The sequence below is a fragment of the Somniosus microcephalus genome, unplaced genomic scaffold (assembly GCF_052327205.1).
Source record: "Somniosus microcephalus isolate GS21.2 unplaced genomic scaffold, FLI_Smic_1.0 unresolved_chr1, whole genome shotgun sequence".
Taxonomy (NCBI): Eukaryota; Metazoa; Chordata; class Chondrichthyes; order Squaliformes; family Somniosidae; genus Somniosus; species Somniosus microcephalus.
In genome coordinates, this window is record NW_028225179.1 from 143,254,444 (window position 1) to 143,272,690 (window position 18,247).

The window sequence follows — 18,247 nt, forward strand, 5'->3', positions numbered from 1 at the left end:
CAATATAAACAAGATAGATTTGGGCTGCCAGAAGAGAAAGCTAATCTTCTGCTTTTGATGTCTGAGTATTATCTACTCAAATTACTTGTGCAAATAAATAAGTGACTGGGAAGACATCCACCATGAGTGATTGAAGCATGACTTTAGTGGCTGTTGTTATAAACATAGGCAAAGGGATAGTGTAGGTGTCTTCACACTACTACGAAAATACTGAGGTTGAAACTGACAGTTAAACAAACGTGGTTTAATGTACTGAAACAGTTACAAACAAAAGAACGCAGGAGAAACTCCACACAGGTCTGTACACTAGCTGGATCCACAAGAACTCCAGAAACGCCCTACCCCCCTGACACCATGACGTCATCACGTTTCCCGCCGTTGGGAACGTCACATGACCCGCGTGATGACGTCATCGCGTCAGATCGCGATTTGATCGATCCCGCGCTGTTTGAACAGAGCAAACACTTAAAGGTAACAACTATGATTAAAGACAATTATAAACGTTACTGCAAGAGTCTCTTGATGGCTTTGCCACAATAGTATATTATAGTATATAATAAAACTACTCGTCAAAGAATTCAAGAACCGTTAAGGCAGGGAGAGTTGTTTGAGAAAAGTATCTCTGAAGTAAACAACTACGAATGTTTACGTGAATAGACGGTGTTCAAAGCATTCGAGAACAGATACGTCATGAGGCCTTATCTGTGACATGTACCTTTGATGTAGGCAAAATAAGATGTATAAAGGAGCATTGTTTTCAACAGTGCTTTGGAGGGCTCGAAAGGTACAGAAACCGAAAGCCACTCTTTGCGTACAGTACAGATCGATCAGCTGTGCTATACATGAATCAAGCCTGTTCCGAACACTCCACCATCAACTGTCTCGAGCTTACTCGAAGCGTGTCGTTGTGGATCATAGCAGGAAGGAGGTTAACTAACAGTTGAATGTTAACACCAACTTTGCAACGCACTGAAACATAAGAACATAAGAATTAGGAGCAGAAGTCGGCCATTCGGCCCCTCAAGCCATTCAATAAGACCATGGCTGATCTTCGACCTCAACTCCACTTTCCCACCCGATCCCCATATCCTTTGATTCCCCGAGAGTCCAAAAATCATTCTATCTCAGCCTTGAATATACACAACGACTGAGCATCCACAGCCCTCTCGGGGAGAGAATTCCAAAGATTCACCACCCTCTGAGTGAAGAAATTTCTCCTCATCACAGTCCTAAATGGCCGACCCCTTATCCTGACTAGTTCTAGACTTTCCAGCCTGGAGAAACAACCTCTCAGCATCTACCCTGCCAATCCCTCTAAGAATATTATATGTTTCAATGAGCTCACCTCTCATTCTTCTAAACTCGAGAATATAGGCCCATTCTACTCATTCTCTCCTCATAGGACCATCCCTCATCCCAGGAATCAATCTAGTGAACCTTCATTGCATTCCCTCTATGGCAAGAATATCCTTCCTTAGGTAAGAAGACCAAAACTGTACACAATACTCCAGGTGTGGTCTCACCAAAGCTCTATATATTTGCAGCAAGACTTCCTTACTCATATACTCCAACCCTTTGCAATAAAGGCCAACATACCATTTGCCTTCATAATTTCTTGCTGAACCTGCATGTTAGCTTTCTGTGATCTGTCTACAAGGACACCCAGGTCCTTCTGCCTGCCTTAGTGTCGTATTTGACCCCAAGATGAGCTTCTGACCACATATCCGTGCCATCACCAAGACTGCTTTCTTCCACCTCCGTAACATTGGCTGACTCGGCCCCTGCCTCAGCTGATCTGCTGCTGCAACCCTCATCCTTTGTTACCTCTAGACTTGACTGTTCCAAACCGCTCCTGGCTGGCCTCCCATCTTTTACCCTCCGTAAACCTGAGCTCATCCAAAACTCTGCTGCCCGTGTCCGAACTCGCACCAAGTCCCGTTCACCCAGCACCCCGGTGCTCGCTGACCTACATTGGCTCCCGGTCTGTCAACGCCTCAATTTTAAAATTCTCAATCTCATGTTCAAATCCCTCCATGGCCTCACATCCTCCCTATCTCTGTAACCTACTCCAGTCCTGCAACCCTCTGAGATCTCTGCCCTCCTCCAATTCTGGCCTCTTGCGCATCCTCCGATTTTAATCGCTCCACCACTGGCGGCCATGCCTTCAGCTGCCCAGGCCCTAAGCTCTGGAATTCCCTCCCTAAACCTCTCCGCCTCTCTACCTGTCTCTCTTCCTTTAAGACGTCCCTTTTAGAACTGGGATGAGGAGGAATTTCTTCTCTCAGAGGGTCATAAATCTGTGGAATTCTCTGCCCCAGAGAGCTGTGGAGGCTGGGTCATTAAATATATTTAAGGTGGAGATAGACAGGTTTTTACAAGATAAGGGAGTGAAGGCTTATGGGGAGCGGGCAGGGAAGTGGCCTTGAGCCCAAGATCAGCCATGAACTTATTGAATGGCGGAGCAGGCTCGAGGGGCCAAGTGGCCTATTCCTGCTCCTATTTCTTATGTTCTTATGTCCTTATGTTAAAACCTACCTCTTTGACCAAACTTTTGGCCATCTGCCCATATATCTCATTGTGTGGCTCGGTGTGAAATGTTGTCTGATAATCGCTCCTGTGAAGCGCCAAGGGACGTTTTTACTACGTTAAAGGTGCTATATAAATGCAAGTTGTTTTTGTTGCCAACATTTACTAGTCTTACCGTTTAAAAAAGATTTTGCTTTTCTATTCTTCCTACCAAAGTAGGAAGGATAATTACACAAATGATCTTTCCTTTGTAAATCCTGAATCTAGGAATGAACTACACTGTCTCCATCTGGGTGCTGGGCGAGACGGAAAACATTACCGTTGAAAAGCTGTTGATCTTCGATGTAAATGGTCAGCTGCAGCTCGACAAGAAATGCCAGCAAACTAGCAACGTGGGCGGCAGATTGATGGCAACGGTGAAGGTGGTATTTCCCCTCACGGTGAGTGTCGGACAGCAGGGGGACCAGAGCCCACCTCTGTCAGGACTCTTAATGCGATGGGAATAAAGATACGCTTCGGAAGAATCATAGAATCATAGAAATTTACGGCATGGAAGGAGGCCATTCGGCCCATCGTGTCTGTGCCGGCCGACAAAGAGCTATCCAGCCTAATCCCACTTTCCAGCACGTGGTCCGTAGGTTGCGGCACCTCAAGTGCATATCCAAGCACTTTTTAAATGTGGTGAGGGTTTCTGCCTCTACCACCCTTTGAGACAGTGAGTTCCAGACCCCACCACCCCCTGGGTGAAAAAAATTCCCTCTAATCCTCTTACCAATTATTTTAAATCTGTGCCCCCTGGTTGTTGACCCCTCTGATAAGGGAAATAGGTCCTTCCTATCCACTCTAGGCCTCTCTTAATTTTACACACCTCAATAAGGTCTCCCCTCAGCCTCCTCTGTTCCAAAGAAAACATCCCCAGCCTATCCAATCTTTCCTCATAGCTAAAATTCTCCAGTCCTGGCAACACCCTCGTAAATCTCCTCTGCACCTTCTCTAGTGCAATCAAATCCTTCCTGTAATGTGATGACCAGAACTGTACGCAGTACTCTAGCTGTGGCCTAACTAGTGTTTTATACAGTTCAAGCATAAACTTCCTGCTCTTGTATTCTATGCCTCGGCTAATAAAGGCAAGTATCCCAAATGCCTTCTTAGCCTCCTTATCTACCTGTCCTGCTACCTTCAGGGATCTGTGGACATGCACTCCAAGGTCCCCCTGGTCCTCTGCACTTCTCAGTGTCCTACCATTTATTGCGTATTCCTTTGCCTGTTGGCCCTCCCCAAATGCATTACCTCACACTTCTCCGGATTGAATTCCATTTGCCACTGTTCTGCCCACCTGACCAGTCCATTGATATTTTCCTGCAGTCTACAGCTTCCTTCTTCAGTATCAACCACACGGCCGATTTTAGTGTCATCTGCAAACTTCTTGATCATACCCCCTACATTCAAGTCTAGATCGTTGATATATACCACAAAAAGCAGGGGACCTAGTACTGAGCCCTGCGGAACCCCACTGGAAACAGCCTTCCAGTCACAAAAACACCCATCAACCATTACCCTCTGTTTCCTGTCTCCGAGCCAGTTTTGGATCGGTTGCGTATGTTGTAGCTTCTCCATGTCGCAGCCAGTAAATCCACTTCCTGGGCTAGTGATCGCACAGGATTTGATTCCCAGTCTCCGCAAGGCTGGCAGGGAGAAAATTCCCCATGGTGGAGGTGGGGGCTGAGGTACCATGGCAGTATCACCATAGCTGCGGTGCCTGCCCCAGGAAATTATTAGGAGATATTGAGCCGGCCGAGAAGAAACGTGTCCAAGCAATTTGCTGCTTCCCACCCACCCCCGCCCCCCACCGCCCCCACCCATAGGCCCAGTTTCCGCTGCATTGCGATCGATCCCGTGGGGAGTCATTGGCCTGCGCCAATTCAGCGGCCTCTGGTGCCCTTAGCAATGTTGGGGCTCAGGGGACGGCCCGTGCCCTTGGGTGTCGGCCGTGGTTCAGTGGGTAGCGCTCTTGCCTCTGAGACAGAAGGTTGTGGGTTCAAGTCCCCGCTCCAGAGACTTGAGCGCATAACCCAGGCTGACTCTCCCGGTGCCAGTACTGCAGGAGTGCTGCACTGGCGGAGCTTCCCTCTCAGGTGGATGCCTGAGATTGTATGGCCACTATTTCGAAGAAGAGCAGGGGGGAGTTCTCCCCGGTGTCCTGGGACCAATGTTTATCCCTCAACCAACATCACTAGAAACAGATGATCTGGTCATTATCACATTGCGGTTTGTGGGACCTTGCTGTGCGCAAATGGGCTGCCGCGTTTCCCACATTACAACAGTTCAAAAGGACGTCATTGGCTGTAAAATGCTTTGAGAAGTCGAAATAGTGCCATGGGATCTTTTATTCCAAAGGTGGCATATTCCTTGATCGTAAGCTGGGTTTCGTTCCCCACGCCCCCTCTGTCACTAAGACCGCCTTCTTGCACTTTCACAATATGCACCACCTCTGCTGTACCTTTCCCCCACTGTTGCTGAGACTCCAACCAATGCCATTATCAGCTCATTGCTCCCCACCGCTCTCCTAGCTAGGCACCCTCCAAAAGCTGTGCCTCATTCGGAAAGCTGGTTGCCACGTCCTTGTTTACTCGAAGCCCCGCACTTCCGTCACCGGGCTCCACGGGTCGCCTTTACCCTTATGAATCAACTTTCATGGCCCTTGCATTACCTTCAAATGGTCTTGCCCCACCCAGTTTAAGGACCTCTTTCAGGTCCATCCGCTGACCAATCAACTCCTCGTTCCCCATCGTTTTCACTCCACTATTGGTAGAAGCCATTTCAGCTACCATGGCCTTCCTTCTGGAAAGGCTCATCCAAAATCCCCTTCTCCTTGCCTCTTCTCTTTCTTTTTTCTTTTTTAAAGAAACCCGCTAAAGGTTTTTCTCTTCAATTCCTCTTTCAGCCCTGCCCATGACTCCATTCTCTCCCCTTTTCCTTCCGCCCAGCTTGGCTCCAATTGACTTCCCCGTGATGAGAGCTCTTGTGACTGAAGCAGAGCTAGATGTTTGCAGGAGGTGACCGGTGGAATGTAAAAGTGGGGCTGGACCAAGAGCGTCCTCTGATAGTAGGTGATCAGACCATGTTGAGATGACCTGTGTCATTGTCCTTTCAGCCTTCAAGGCTAGGAATCAGTGGGAGGACAGGAGGAGGCCTGAACTTCTGGAGAGTGCACTCGGACCTGATCACCACGGAGGCAGTTCAGGTGTTGAGGAAAGACGGTGAAAGCGGTGAGGACCTTGCTGGTTTTAGCAACCCCAGAACTTCATATTGATTCTTTTTTTCATCAGTGTTGTGCGCATCAAGGTCAGCAACCCAGTGTCCCATCAAACACTCCCAGGGCAGGTACAGCACGGGATTAGATACAGAGTAAAGCTCCCGCTGCACTGTCCCATCAAACACTCCCAGGGCAGGTACAGCATGGGTCAGATACAGAGTAAAGCTCCCTCTGCACTGTCCCATCAAACACTCCCAGGGCAGGTACAGCACGGGTTAGATACAGAGTAAAGCTCCCTCTACACTGTCCCATCAAACACTCCCAGGGCAGATACAGCACGGGTTAGATACAGAGTAAAGCTCACTCTACACTGTCCCACCAAACATCCCCAGGGCAGGTACAGCACAGGTTAGATACAGAGTAATGCTCCCTCTACACTGTCCCATCAAACACTCCCAGGGCAGGTACAGCACAGGTTATATACAGAGTAAAGTTCTGTTGTAGTGTTTGATGGGACAGTGTAGAGGGAATTTACTCTGTATCTAACTTGCGATGTTACTGATCTGGAATTGTTTGATGGGACCGTGTAGAGGAGCTTTACTCTGTATCTAACCTGCGCTGTTACTGGTCTGGGAGTGTTTGATGGGACAGTGTAGAGGGAGTTTACTCTGTATCTAACCTATGCTGTTACTGATCTGGAAGTGTTTGATGGTGACAATGGGTGCCTGATGTAAGGCAATTCTGTTACTTCCCAGAACTGACGGAATGTCCGCCCGAAGAAGTGTCTATTCAAACGACTATTTGTCTCTATTTCACCAGGCGTCTTGGTTCCTGGAGGAAACACATCAGTATCAGTTCTTGTTGTTAATGAGGGGAATGGAATGGATTTTACCTTTGAGGTGAAGGATGAACTTGGTCTTCTAAAGGAATTCAATCCCAAAAACCTGCATCTAAATCAAGGTCAGAACATCACAGTGGCAGCCTTGTTCGATGCTGGAGGAATAAACGAGACCGCATCCAGGTAGGTCAGCATTGTGCAGTGTAAATGGCAACAGACACACCATAGACACTGGACCACTAGTGAGAGAGAAGGAAGAAAGACAGACAGACAGACAGACATTCCATGCCCTTTGAGCACACGCGTTACGTAATAACCTTGTCCCAACCTTCTATTCATTCACTGCACAGTCAAACTGGTGCCCGTTTGTAAGGGCTGCCCCTTGCTCCATTCCCGCACTCTGTACTTCCAGTTCAAATTCCGGACCCAATTTCAGTTGGCGCTCAGCGACCTTTAAGCCCAACCTCTTGGTTTCTTCCTGGCACCAGGGCAATCCTTGGCTCCCTTACACAGCCATTAGTTCCCATTTGGTGTTTGTTTCCAAGCTTGAGCCAAGTTTGTTTGCAAGCCTAATCCAGCGCTCTGCTGCTAGAGAGACAGGGCAACATTGCCACCTACTGTCGCAGGGATGCCACATCGTCCGGATAACGCTGAGGTGCGGTGTGTGCAAACGACAACAACTTGCCTTTAACGCAGTAAAACGTCCCCAAGGAACTTCACAGGAGCGATTACCAGACAAGGTTTGATGCCGAGCCACATAAGGAGATAGTTGGACAGACGACCCAAAAGCTTGGCCAAAGAGGTAGGTTTTAAAGAGCGCTTTAAAGGTGAGAGGGAGGCGGAGAGGTTTAGGGAGGGAATTCCAGAGCTTAAGGCCCAGGCAGCTGAAGACACGGCTGCCAACAGTGGAGCGATCCAAATTGGGCGATGCGCAAGAGGCCAGAATTTGAGGAGCGAAGAGATCTCGGAGGGTTGTAGTCAATGTTCCCTTTAATTTTTTTTTTGGTGTGAGCGGTCCCTTAAAGGCGTTGCACAGCCCATTCAAAAGTCCGTGCAGGCGCGATTTTTCCTAGTTAAAAGCTGGCGAGCCGGCCGCACAGCTTGAAGGGAATATCGGTTGTAGGGCTGGGGGAGGTAAGAGATCTAACACCAGTTATACTCTCGCTGACGATGCTTTTACTTTCCACGGCCGCTCTGCGGTTGGCAGTGTGTGCGGGGGTCACACTCTCTCCTGGCTTCTGCCGATGCGGCTGTGAAAATGAGCTGATGGAAGGGTGTGCGAGACAGAGTGCCCAGTGATAACTCGCCCTCTGAGTTTTCTATTCTACCCTGGGGTAAACACACGGGGCGGGGGTGATATCGGACATTGGGTGGGGGAGATCAAACAGGCGGAATGGATCTTGCCGCCTGTTACACCGCACGCCCGATAGTCCATTAGTCATAGAGTCATAGAGTTATACAGCACAGAATGAGGCCCTTCGGCCCGCCATGTCCGCGCTGGCCATCAAGCCCTGTCTATTCTAATCCCATTTTCCAGCACTATTGAAAGAAAAAAGAAAGACTTTCACGACCTCAGGACGTCCCAAAGTGCTTTACAGCCAATGAAATACATTTTGGAGTATGGTCACTGTTGTAATGGAGGAAACGCGGCAGCCAATTTGTGCACAGCAAGCTCCCACAAACAGCAATGTGATAATGGCTGGATAATCCATTTCAGCGATGTTGATTGAGGGATAAACATTGGCCCAGAACACCAGGGATAACTCACCCCTGCTCTTCTTCGAAATAGTGCCGTGGGATCTTTTACGTCCACCTGAGAGAGGATTAACGTTTCATCTGAAAGACGGCACCTCCGACAGGGCAGCACTCCCTCAGTACTGCAATGGGAGAGTCGGCCTGGATTTTACTGCTCAAGTCTCTGGAGTGGGAATATGAACCTACGACCTTCTGACTCAGAGGCGAGAGTGCTACCAACTGAGCCTCGGCTGACACACAAACCAATATTGAAGTAAAGGGGACCGAATATGGGGCGTGTGGTATAACGGGTGACAGGTGCGAATTCCTGCCCATTTTACCCCCCACCCAATTTCCAATTTCACCCCCACGAGTCTTCATTCAGTGCTTGAGGCTGGGAGCTCAACGTGGCGGCGAATCATAGAGTAGGGTCCTACTTCTCCATGTGGAACTGTGTCGGAGCTCCGATAGATGGCCAGAAGTAATGGCCTTAAGATACAGGAGTGGGAGATAGAGGTGGTGCTCTACACCCTGCTGTGTAAGTTCTAACACGATCCATATTCATTCCTTGTCTCTGCAGCATGGCGACATTTACAGCGAAAGGCCTGACAGCCTATAACTATGTGAGGGTCCCAATCAATGTGATACAAGAGGATATCTTGGTCAGTATCTCAATAAAGAACATGAACCTGGGAAATAGCCTGTGCTCTAATCTAATGTTGCTGAGAATATTTAAGAGTGTTGACATTGGGGACCAGCAAACCTTTTGGAGATTGGACGGTGCAGTGGGTCGGACACTGTCCTTTCCCCCTCTGGGTCTGGGTGATGCAGTGGATTCAGACACTGTCATTTCACCCTCTGGGACTGGGTGGTGCAGTGGGTCAGACACTGTCCTTTCACCCTCTGGGACTGGGTGGTGCGTTGGGTCAGACACCGTCCTTTCCCCCCCTGGGAATGGGTGGTGTGTTGGGTCAGACACTGTCCTTTCCACCTCTGGGAGTGGGTGGTACAGTGGGTCAGACACTGTCCTTTCCCCCTCTGGGACTGGGGGGTGCAGTGGGTCAGACACTGTCCTTTCCCTCTCTGGGACAGGGTGGTGCAGTGGGTCAGACACTGTCCTTTTCCCCTCTGGGACTGGGTGGTGCAGTGGGTCAGACACTGTCCTTTCCCCCTCTGGGACTGGGCGGTGCAGTGGGTCAGACACTGTCCTTTTCCCCCTCTGGGACTGTGTGGTGCGGTGGGTCAGACACTGTCCTAGGGTACTTAAGGAAGTGGCCCTAGAAATAATAGATGCATTGCTGATCATCTTCCAACATTCGATGGAATCTGGAACAGTACCCATGGATTGGAGGGTAGCTAATGTTACCCCACTATTCAAAAAAGGTGGTAGAGAAAAAACGGGGAATTACAGACCGGTAAGCCTGACATCGGTAGTGGGGAAAATGCTAGAGTCCATCATAAAAGATGTAATAGCAGTGCACTTGGAAAACAGTGACAGGATCAGACAAAGTCAACATGGATTTACAGAAGGTAAATCGTGCTTGACTAATCTACTGGAATTTTTTGAGGATGTAACTGGTAAAATAGATAAGGGAGAACCAGTGGATGTGGTGTATTTGGACTTTCAGAAGGCTTTCGATAAGGTCCCGCATAAGAGATTAGCGTGTAAAATTAAGGCACATGGGATTGGGGGCAAGGTATTGACTTGGATAGAGAACTGGTTGGCAGACAGAAAGCAAAGAGTTGGAATAAACGGGTCTTTTTCCGAGTGGCAGGCAGTGACTAGTGGGGTACCGCAGGGATCGGTCCTTGGACCCCAGCTATTCACAATATATATTAATGATCTAGACAAGGGAACAAGATGTAATATCTCCAAATTTGCAGATGACACAAAGTTGGCTGGGCGTGTGTGCTGTGAGGAAGATGTTGAGAAATTCCAGGATGATTTAGACAGGTTGGGTGATTGGGCAAAAGCATGGCAGATGCAATATAACGTGGATAAATGTGAGGTTATCCACTTTGGTGGCAAAAACAGGAAGGCAGATTATTATTTGAATGGCAATAGATTGGGAGAAGGGGAAGTGCAACGAGACCTGTGTGTCCTTGTGCACCAGTCGCTGAAGGTAAGCATGCAGGTGCAGCAGGCGGTTAAGAAGGCAAATGGCATGTTGGCCTTCGTAGCGAGAGGGTTTGAGTACAGAAACAAGGATGTCTTGCTGCAGTTATACAGGGCCTTGGTGAGACCATATCTTGAGTATTGTGTGCAGTTTTGGTCACCTTATCTGAGGAAGGATGTTCTTGCCATGGAAGGAGTTCAGCGAAGATTCACCAGGCTGATACCTGGGATGGCAGGAATGACGTATGAGGAGAGATTGGGTTGATTGGGCTTGTACTCGCTGGCGTTTAGAAGAATGAGAAGGGATCTCATTGAAACTTATAAAACTCTGACAGGACTGGACAGACTAGATGCAGGAAGGATGTTCCCGATGGTCGGGGAGTCTGGAACCAGGGGTCACAGTCTAAGGATAAGGGGTAGGCCATTTAGGACAGAAATTAGGAGGAATTTCTTCACCCAGAGAGTGGTGAACCTGTGGAATTCTCTACCACAGAAGGCAGTAGAGGCCAATACATTAAATATATTCAAGAAGGAGTTGGATATATTTCTTAAGGCTAAAGGGATCAAGGGGTATGGGGAGAAAGCAGGGACCGGGTACTGAATTTGGATGATCAGCCATGATCTCATTGAATGGCGGAGCAGGCTCAAGGGGCCAAATGGCCTACTCCTGCTCCTATCTTCTATGTTTCTATGTTTCTCCCTCTGGGACTGGGTGGTGCAATGCATCAGACACTGTCCTTTCCCCCTCTGGGACTGGGCGGTGCGGTGGGTCAGACTGTCCTTTCCCCCTCTGGGACTGGGCAGTGCGGTGGGTCAGACTCTGTCCTTTGAGGTCCTGAGAAAGGCTCAGTTAGAGTAGAAGTCAACAGGGATGAGCCTTGACATGCACACCATGGGGGGAAGAAAATGTAGAAGAGCATCTGGTGCTTAGAGAGGAACAATAACGACAATAAAGAGACAAGAAAGATAGTGAAAGAGCAAGGAGAGATATGAGGTTGGAGTGCATCTATCAGAGAACCAGCTTTTCCTTTTATCCTGTCAGGGAGCGAGACAGAATTGTTGGAAAAGGCTTCACCATGAAGAGAGCATCCGTCAGGTGCACTTTGGATTAGTAGAGAGTTATGTTTTTTTTTGAAGAGTAGCAAAGAGTTTGATAAGGAAATGGGAAATCGAATAAAATAGAGAAGCCAATGAAACGGTTCAGATATTCTGCTGCAGGGTTGCAGTACATAACTTCCTAGTTTATGCTGCTTCTTCTCCCTCTCCCTCTCTTTCTGATTTCTTTTTTTCCCTTCCTTCTCTCTTTCTACTTATTATTAGAGCGGATTTTCCCCGTTCCTGCTCCTGGGATTAATAGATTCCCGAGCGCACTGAATAGGTGAAAATCGGTCGACCCTGATGGAGCCCGTCCAATAGAATCAAAGAATCGTACAGCGCAGACGAAGGTCATTCGGCCCATCGTGCCTTTGCTGTCTCTTTTGAAAGAGCTAGCCAATTAGTCCCACTCCCCTCGCTCTGTCCCCATAGCTCTGCAAGGAATGGACGGAATTTCGGACCTGGCTCCGTTAGGGCGGTGCGCTCCGCCTGTCCCAATTTTCCAATATTGGCTGCACCCAATGATCCCCGGTGTAGGAATGGGACAGTCTGCACCATCGTCCTTCCCAAAAATCCTCCACTCTGGCTGGTCAAGATGGTTAAAGGATTTGAAAATGTAGCTAGAGAGAAGCTTTTCCCTTTAGTGGGGGTGGGGGGGTGGTGGGGGTGGGGGTGGGGAGTCCAGAACAAGAACAATTCGAGCTCGGCCCTTCAGGGTGATGTCAGGATGCACTTCTTCACACAAGGGGTAGTAGAAATCTGGAATTCGCGCTTCTCAAAAAGCTGTTGAGTCTGGGGGGTCAATTGAAAATTTCAAAACGGAGACTGATAGATTTTTGTTAGGCAAGGGTATTAAGGGTTACGGAATGAAGGCGGGTAGATGTAGTTAAGATACAGATCAATCATGATCTAATTGAATGGTGGAACAGGCTCGAGGGACTGAACATAAGAACATAAGAAATAGGAGCAGGAATAGGCCACTTGGCCCCTCGAGCCTGCTCCGCCATTCAATAAGATCATGGCTGATCTTGGGCTCAAAGCCACTTCCCAGCCCGCTCCCCATAACCCTTCACTCCCTTATCTTGCAAAAATCTGTCTATCTCCTTTATGTCTAATGTATTTAAATGACCCAGCCTCCACGGCTCTCTGGGGCAGAGAATTACACAGATTTACGACCGTCTGAGAGAAGAAATTCCTCCTTATCTCAGTTCTAAAAGGGCGACCCTTTATTCTGAAACTATGCCCCCGAGTTCTAGATTTCCCCACGAGGGGAAACATCCTCTCAGCCTCTACCCCATCAAGCCCCCCTCAGTGTCTTATATGTTTCAATAAGATCACCTCTCATTCTTCTAAACTCCAATGAGTATAGGCCCAGCCTGCTCAACCTTTCCTCATAAGTCAACCCCTCATCTCTGGAATTAACTGAGTGAATGACCTCCTCCTGTTTGTGTATTCCTATGTTCCAGATAACGGATGAAATACCGCCACAGTACAACATCACGATGTACATTGGCAATTGTAGTGCCGATCAGCAACACAGTCCAGACTGCAGCACTCACGACTGGGGGATCGACTTCATCGCGTGGGATGAAGGTCCGACGGGATCTTTAACTGTCCGAGCTCCAGACACTGACCACCAGCCCCTTTGTTCGATGGTAACGGTCACTGGTGTCAAACAGTACAACTGCTCCATCCGGTAAGTGCACTGCCTGCTTGCCTCACTCTCCTGATGTTAATCTATTGCAAAGTGATGGTATTAGGTTAACAAGAATGATTCCAAGGATGAGGGACTTCAGTTATGTGGATAGACTGGAGAAGCTGGGGTGGTTCTCCTCAGAGCAGAGAAGGTTAAGAGGAGAGTTGATGGAGGTGTTCAAAATCATGATGGGTCTAGACAGAATAGATAGAGAGACGCTGTTCCCATTGGCGGAAGGGTCGAGAACCAGAGGACACAGATTTAAGGTGATTGGCAGAAGATCCAAAGGCGACATGAAGAAATAAAATTTTACGCAGCGAGTGGTTATGATCTGGAATGCACTGCCTGAAAGGGTGGTGGAGGCAGACTCGACCATGGCTTTCAAAAGGGAATTGGATAAGTACCTACTGAAAAAAAAATTGCAGGGACACGGAGAAAGGACGGGGGAGTGGGACCAGCTGAGGTGCTCTTGCAGCGAGCCGGCACGGGCTCGACGGGCCGAATGGCCTCCTTCTGTGCTGTAGCCATTCTATGATTCTATGATCATAGAGGCGCGGTAAGTATGTGTGTTCTTACTGGTAAGTTACTCCTCAAATCAACAGGGTTTGCAAGATTGAATGTCAGATGTCACAGGGTTATTAAGTATGCAATAATTAAACATAGACTAAATAGCAGTACATATGGCAAAACTGTGCCAGTTTTAGCTGGAGAACTTAAATGTGTTACAATTCAGAGCTGCAGACCATCGAATCCTAAGTCTCTGTTCCAACGCCCAGTTTATGTACCTTTTGTGGGAAATTCCACACATTTCTGCAGCACCTCATACAAGTCCATAGAAGGTTTAATTTTAAGCAGCTGCTTCCCTTGTCCCTTATCGATAACTTTAGTTTAAACCAGTTCTTTTTGTTTTCGATAGACCGGTACAGCTCCCCAACTTTGTTATCTACACTCTTGATTATACCCAGTGCAACTTCTCGTTATAAATCTGTACCGTTCTGTACCAATCTCCTGCCTGGGAAAAGGGCGATCTATTCACAGATGCTCCCTTCTACAGAACTTGTCCTCAACTAACTAAAGTTCTCCGAAGTATATGCCTTTTAATTAGGTTTTAATATCCAAACTGACCATTTAAGGTCAGCCTTAATTCAAACCATTCGGTGGACACTGCATCTAAGATGACTTATACTTCTTCACTAAACAGGCAAAAGCTGACGGTTACTATTACTACAAGATCAAGAGAAAACAATAGCGCTCTAACGTTAGCAGACCTCAGGACAGTCTGATTAACCCTTTACTTACAATGTGGTGCTGTGTCACTACAGAGGAAAAAGGTCTCTGTTTCAAATTCCCAGTTCTGAGCTAATAGATCTGAGCCGGTAAGAACATAAGAAGTAGGAGCAGGAGTCGGCCCTTCGAGCCTACTCCGCCATTCAATAAGATCATGGCTGATCTTCTACCTCATCCCCACTTTCCTGCACTATCCCCATATCCCTTGATTCCCTTAATATTCAAAATCTATCCATCTCTGTCTTGAAAATACTCAACGACTGAGCCTCCGCAGCCTTCTGGGGTAGAGAATTCCAAAGATTCACCACCCTCTGAGTGAAGAAATTTCTCCTCCTCCCAGTCCTAAATGGCCAACCCCTTATTCTGAGACTGTGACCCCCCTGGTTCAAGACTCCCCAGAGGTAGGGGGTCCTGATTTCTCTCATTACCTCCGGACAGAAAGGAGGAAAGATTAGCCAGTGCTCCCACTCCTGATCACTATCTAGTGACCCCCCCACCCCGTCTAGACGCTCAGGATTTTACAGGACAGAAGGAGGCCATTCGGCCCATCGCCATTCCTGCGTGTCCCCGGCTGCGGCCTCCTGCCGTCCAACTCCCTGCTCCCGCCCAGGTAGTCGGTCAAATGAGGCCCGGCCGATAAGATCCGCAGACTCCCCTGGTGCACCGCCCGCTTTGGGGGGGCGGTCGCACCCACTGTACCCGCGCCCCCCCCCAATTAAAATCAGAGTTACTGATTGGAAGGACCACCTTCTGCTCCCCACTTTACGGGCAGAAGTCCAAGGAAATCGTCCACCACAAGGAGACCACGTCACGTGAGGTTAGCATGAGCCGAATCTCAATGGGCTTTTTCTCCGCAGATTGGACTGCTGTTCCGCATCCGTCCGCCTTCTGATAATGGACGAGTTTGGGAATTCCAAGGAGCTTCTTGTAGACTTCACACAACCTGTAAGTCTTCCTTATCGTTTCAAAAGTACCATTCAATGTTACGCACATGCCGATCCCCCACATTACAATAGTGGCTACTCTTCGAAAAGGACTTCATTGGCCTGAGAGCGCTTTGGGACGTCCTGAGGGGCTGAAAGTCCATTTGCAAGTTCCTTACGTTCTTTCTTCTTGGGGAAGCTCCCCTGAAGGCTCATTGGATTGATGCTGAGCCCATATGGATCAGAAGGTCCAGAGGTTCAAAATCCCTGGTCTCTGTCCGAGTTAGCTGATCTGAGTCAGGGTGGCAGTGAGGGTGTTACCATTGGCCTTCTTGGCCATGGGTGAGGGAGGAAGGGGTAGTGGGGTTGGGGTGGGTGGGGGGGGAAGGCAGCCAGATTTCTTGCTTTTTAAAAATTCATTCATGGGATGTGGGCATCGCTGGCAAGGCCAGTATTTATTGCCCATCCCTAATTGCCCTTGAGAAGGTGGTGGTGAGCTGCCTTCTTGAACCGCTGCAGTCCGTGTGGTGAAGGTGCTCCCACAGTGCTGTTAGGGAGGGAGTTCCAGGCTTTTGACCCAGCGACAATGAAGGAACGGCTGATATATTTCTAAGTCCCAATGGTGTGTGACTTGGAGGGGAACTTGGAGGTGATGTGGTTCCCATGGGCCTGCTGCCCTTGTCCTTCTGGGCAGTAGAGGTCGGGGGTTTGGGAGGTGCAGTCGAAGAAGCCTTGGCGAGTTGCTGCTGTGCATCTTGTAGATAGTACACACTGCAGTCACGGTACGCCGGTGGTGGAGGGAGTGAATGTTTAAGGCGGTGGATGGGCTGCCAAACAAACGGGCTGATTTGTCCTGGATGGTGTCGACTTTCGTGAGTGTTGTTGGAGCTGCACTCATCCAGGCAAGTGGAGAATATTCCTTCACACTCCTGGGGGAAAAACCTACTTGACCGTGTCATCAGCAATCTACCTGTTGTAGATGCATCTGTCCATGACACATCAGCTGTCATGCTCACTCGCCAATGACCCCGACGGAAAGTGTGCACGTGTATGTGTGTGGGTGACAACGGGATTGAACTTGACTGTGATTCCCTTCCCTCAGGGTCACTAGCCTTCCAGCATTCATTGTCAAGACTCACGTATAAAGAGTGGCAATGGAACAGTATCCCAGGGTGAGTTAGTGCTTGCAGGAGAGGAGAGGAGAGAATTGGAGTTTAGTTCATAGGAAATTGAGATTATTAAGGTAACTTCAAGATAATAAGTGTGAGGCGGTACATTTTGGTAGAAAGAATGAGGAGGCCACATACTCGTTGAAAAATAAGCATCTAAATGGGGTAGAGGAACAGAGAGATCTGGTGGCACAGATACACAGATCACTAAAAGTAGCCATGTAGGTTAATAAGTTAATTTAAAAAAGTAAACCAAGCACTGGGGTTCATTTCTAGAGGGATAGAATCAAAAAGCAGAGACGTGATGTTAAATGTGTATCGAACCTTGATTGGACCACACTTGGAGTTCCGTGAACAGTTCTGGTCTCCGTATTATAAAAAAGACATAGAGGCACGGGAGAAGGTGCAAAAAAGATTTACAAGGATGATACCAGGACTGAGAGATTGTACCAATCAGGAAAGAGTGAACAGGCTGGGGCTCTTTTCTCTAGAAAAGAGAAGACTTGGGGGTGACCTGATGGAGGTCTTTAAGATTATGAAAGGGTTTGATAGGGTAGAGAGGATGTTTCCACTTGTGGGGGGAGACCAGAACTAGGGGCCATAAATATAAGATAGTCACAAATAAACCAATAGAGAATTCGGGAGAAACTCCTTTACCCAGAGAGTGGTGAGAATGTGGAACTCACTACCACAGGGAGTGGTTGAGGTGAATAGCACAGATGCATTTAAGGGGAAGCTGGATAGGCACATGAGGGAGAAAGGAATAGAAGGATATGTTGATGGGGTGAGAGGAAGAGGGGTGGGAGGAGGCTCGTGTGGAGCATAAACAGCAGCATAGACCAGTTGGGCCGGGTGGGCAGTTTCTGTAACTGTTACTGAGTGAGTTTTCAGGTTTTGTTTAGTACCGTCCCCTTTCTTTCTCTCTCTCTCTCTCTCTCTCCCTCTCATCACACACCTCTCTTCTTGTGTTTTATCAGATTACAAACAGAGTCAACATCACGGCAGTGATCTGCGCAGTGGCGACAATTATAGTGCTGATCCTCGCCATCGCCTGCGCCGTGCTTTGCTGCCTGAGGAGAAAAGATGAAGTTGTGTAGACCCGGGGTGGGCGAAACCCGTGTCCATCCCGTTTCCCGGAGTGCGGTCAGGACCCCGCCCGCCCGCCCCTCCCCAGCCTTTCAACACTCGCTGGCAGGGAGCTTATTGTCGCAGCAGCTCCCTCTCCATTATTGCCAAAGAGTTCTGAAATTACAATGTTTTTTTTTCAATCTTATCATCCCTTCGCACAGGAGCTACCTTGCACTAAAACATTGCATGGGGAAGGAGGGGGGGGTGCGCGGGGTGGGGGGGAGCATTTTCTTAACTGTTAAGATTTTGTGGGACTTGGAAAATAACTAAAATGATCTCCAAGGTTGAAGAATCCGTCAGCAGGTGGGAAGCAAAGTGAAAGCAGAAGGTACATTTCTTGGCACTGGGCCGTGGGTGCAGGTCCAGCGCAAATTTAACCTAACCCCCCACCCCCCAACCCACAGGAAATTGCACACCTGCCCCACACCCTCAGCCCTTAATTTTAACTCCATTCATTTTAAGGGATATAAAATGACTCA

General features: G+C 48.5%; 1 protein-coding gene across 1 annotated transcript in view; it reads left to right on the forward strand.

The window, feature by feature from the left end:
* LOC147096121 (von Willebrand factor A domain-containing protein 7-like) overlaps nt 1–17,820 on the forward strand; it is a 70,603-nt gene extending 52,783 nt beyond the window's left edge. Inside the window, exons 12-18 of the mRNA XM_085975025.1 lie at nt 2,794–2,966; nt 5,681–5,795; nt 6,602–6,803; nt 8,935–9,016; nt 13,032–13,261; nt 15,406–15,493; nt 17,618–17,820. Of these exons, the coding sequence (XP_085831151.1) occupies nt 2,794–2,966; nt 5,681–5,795; nt 6,602–6,803; nt 8,935–9,016; nt 13,032–13,261; nt 15,406–15,493; nt 17,618–17,737 (1,010 nt within the window). The 3' untranslated portion in view covers nt 17,738–17,820. The remainder of the gene's footprint in view (nt 1–2,793; nt 2,967–5,680; nt 5,796–6,601; nt 6,804–8,934; nt 9,017–13,031; nt 13,262–15,405; nt 15,494–17,617) is intronic.
* The last annotated feature ends 427 nt before the right edge of the window (nt 17,821–18,247 follow it).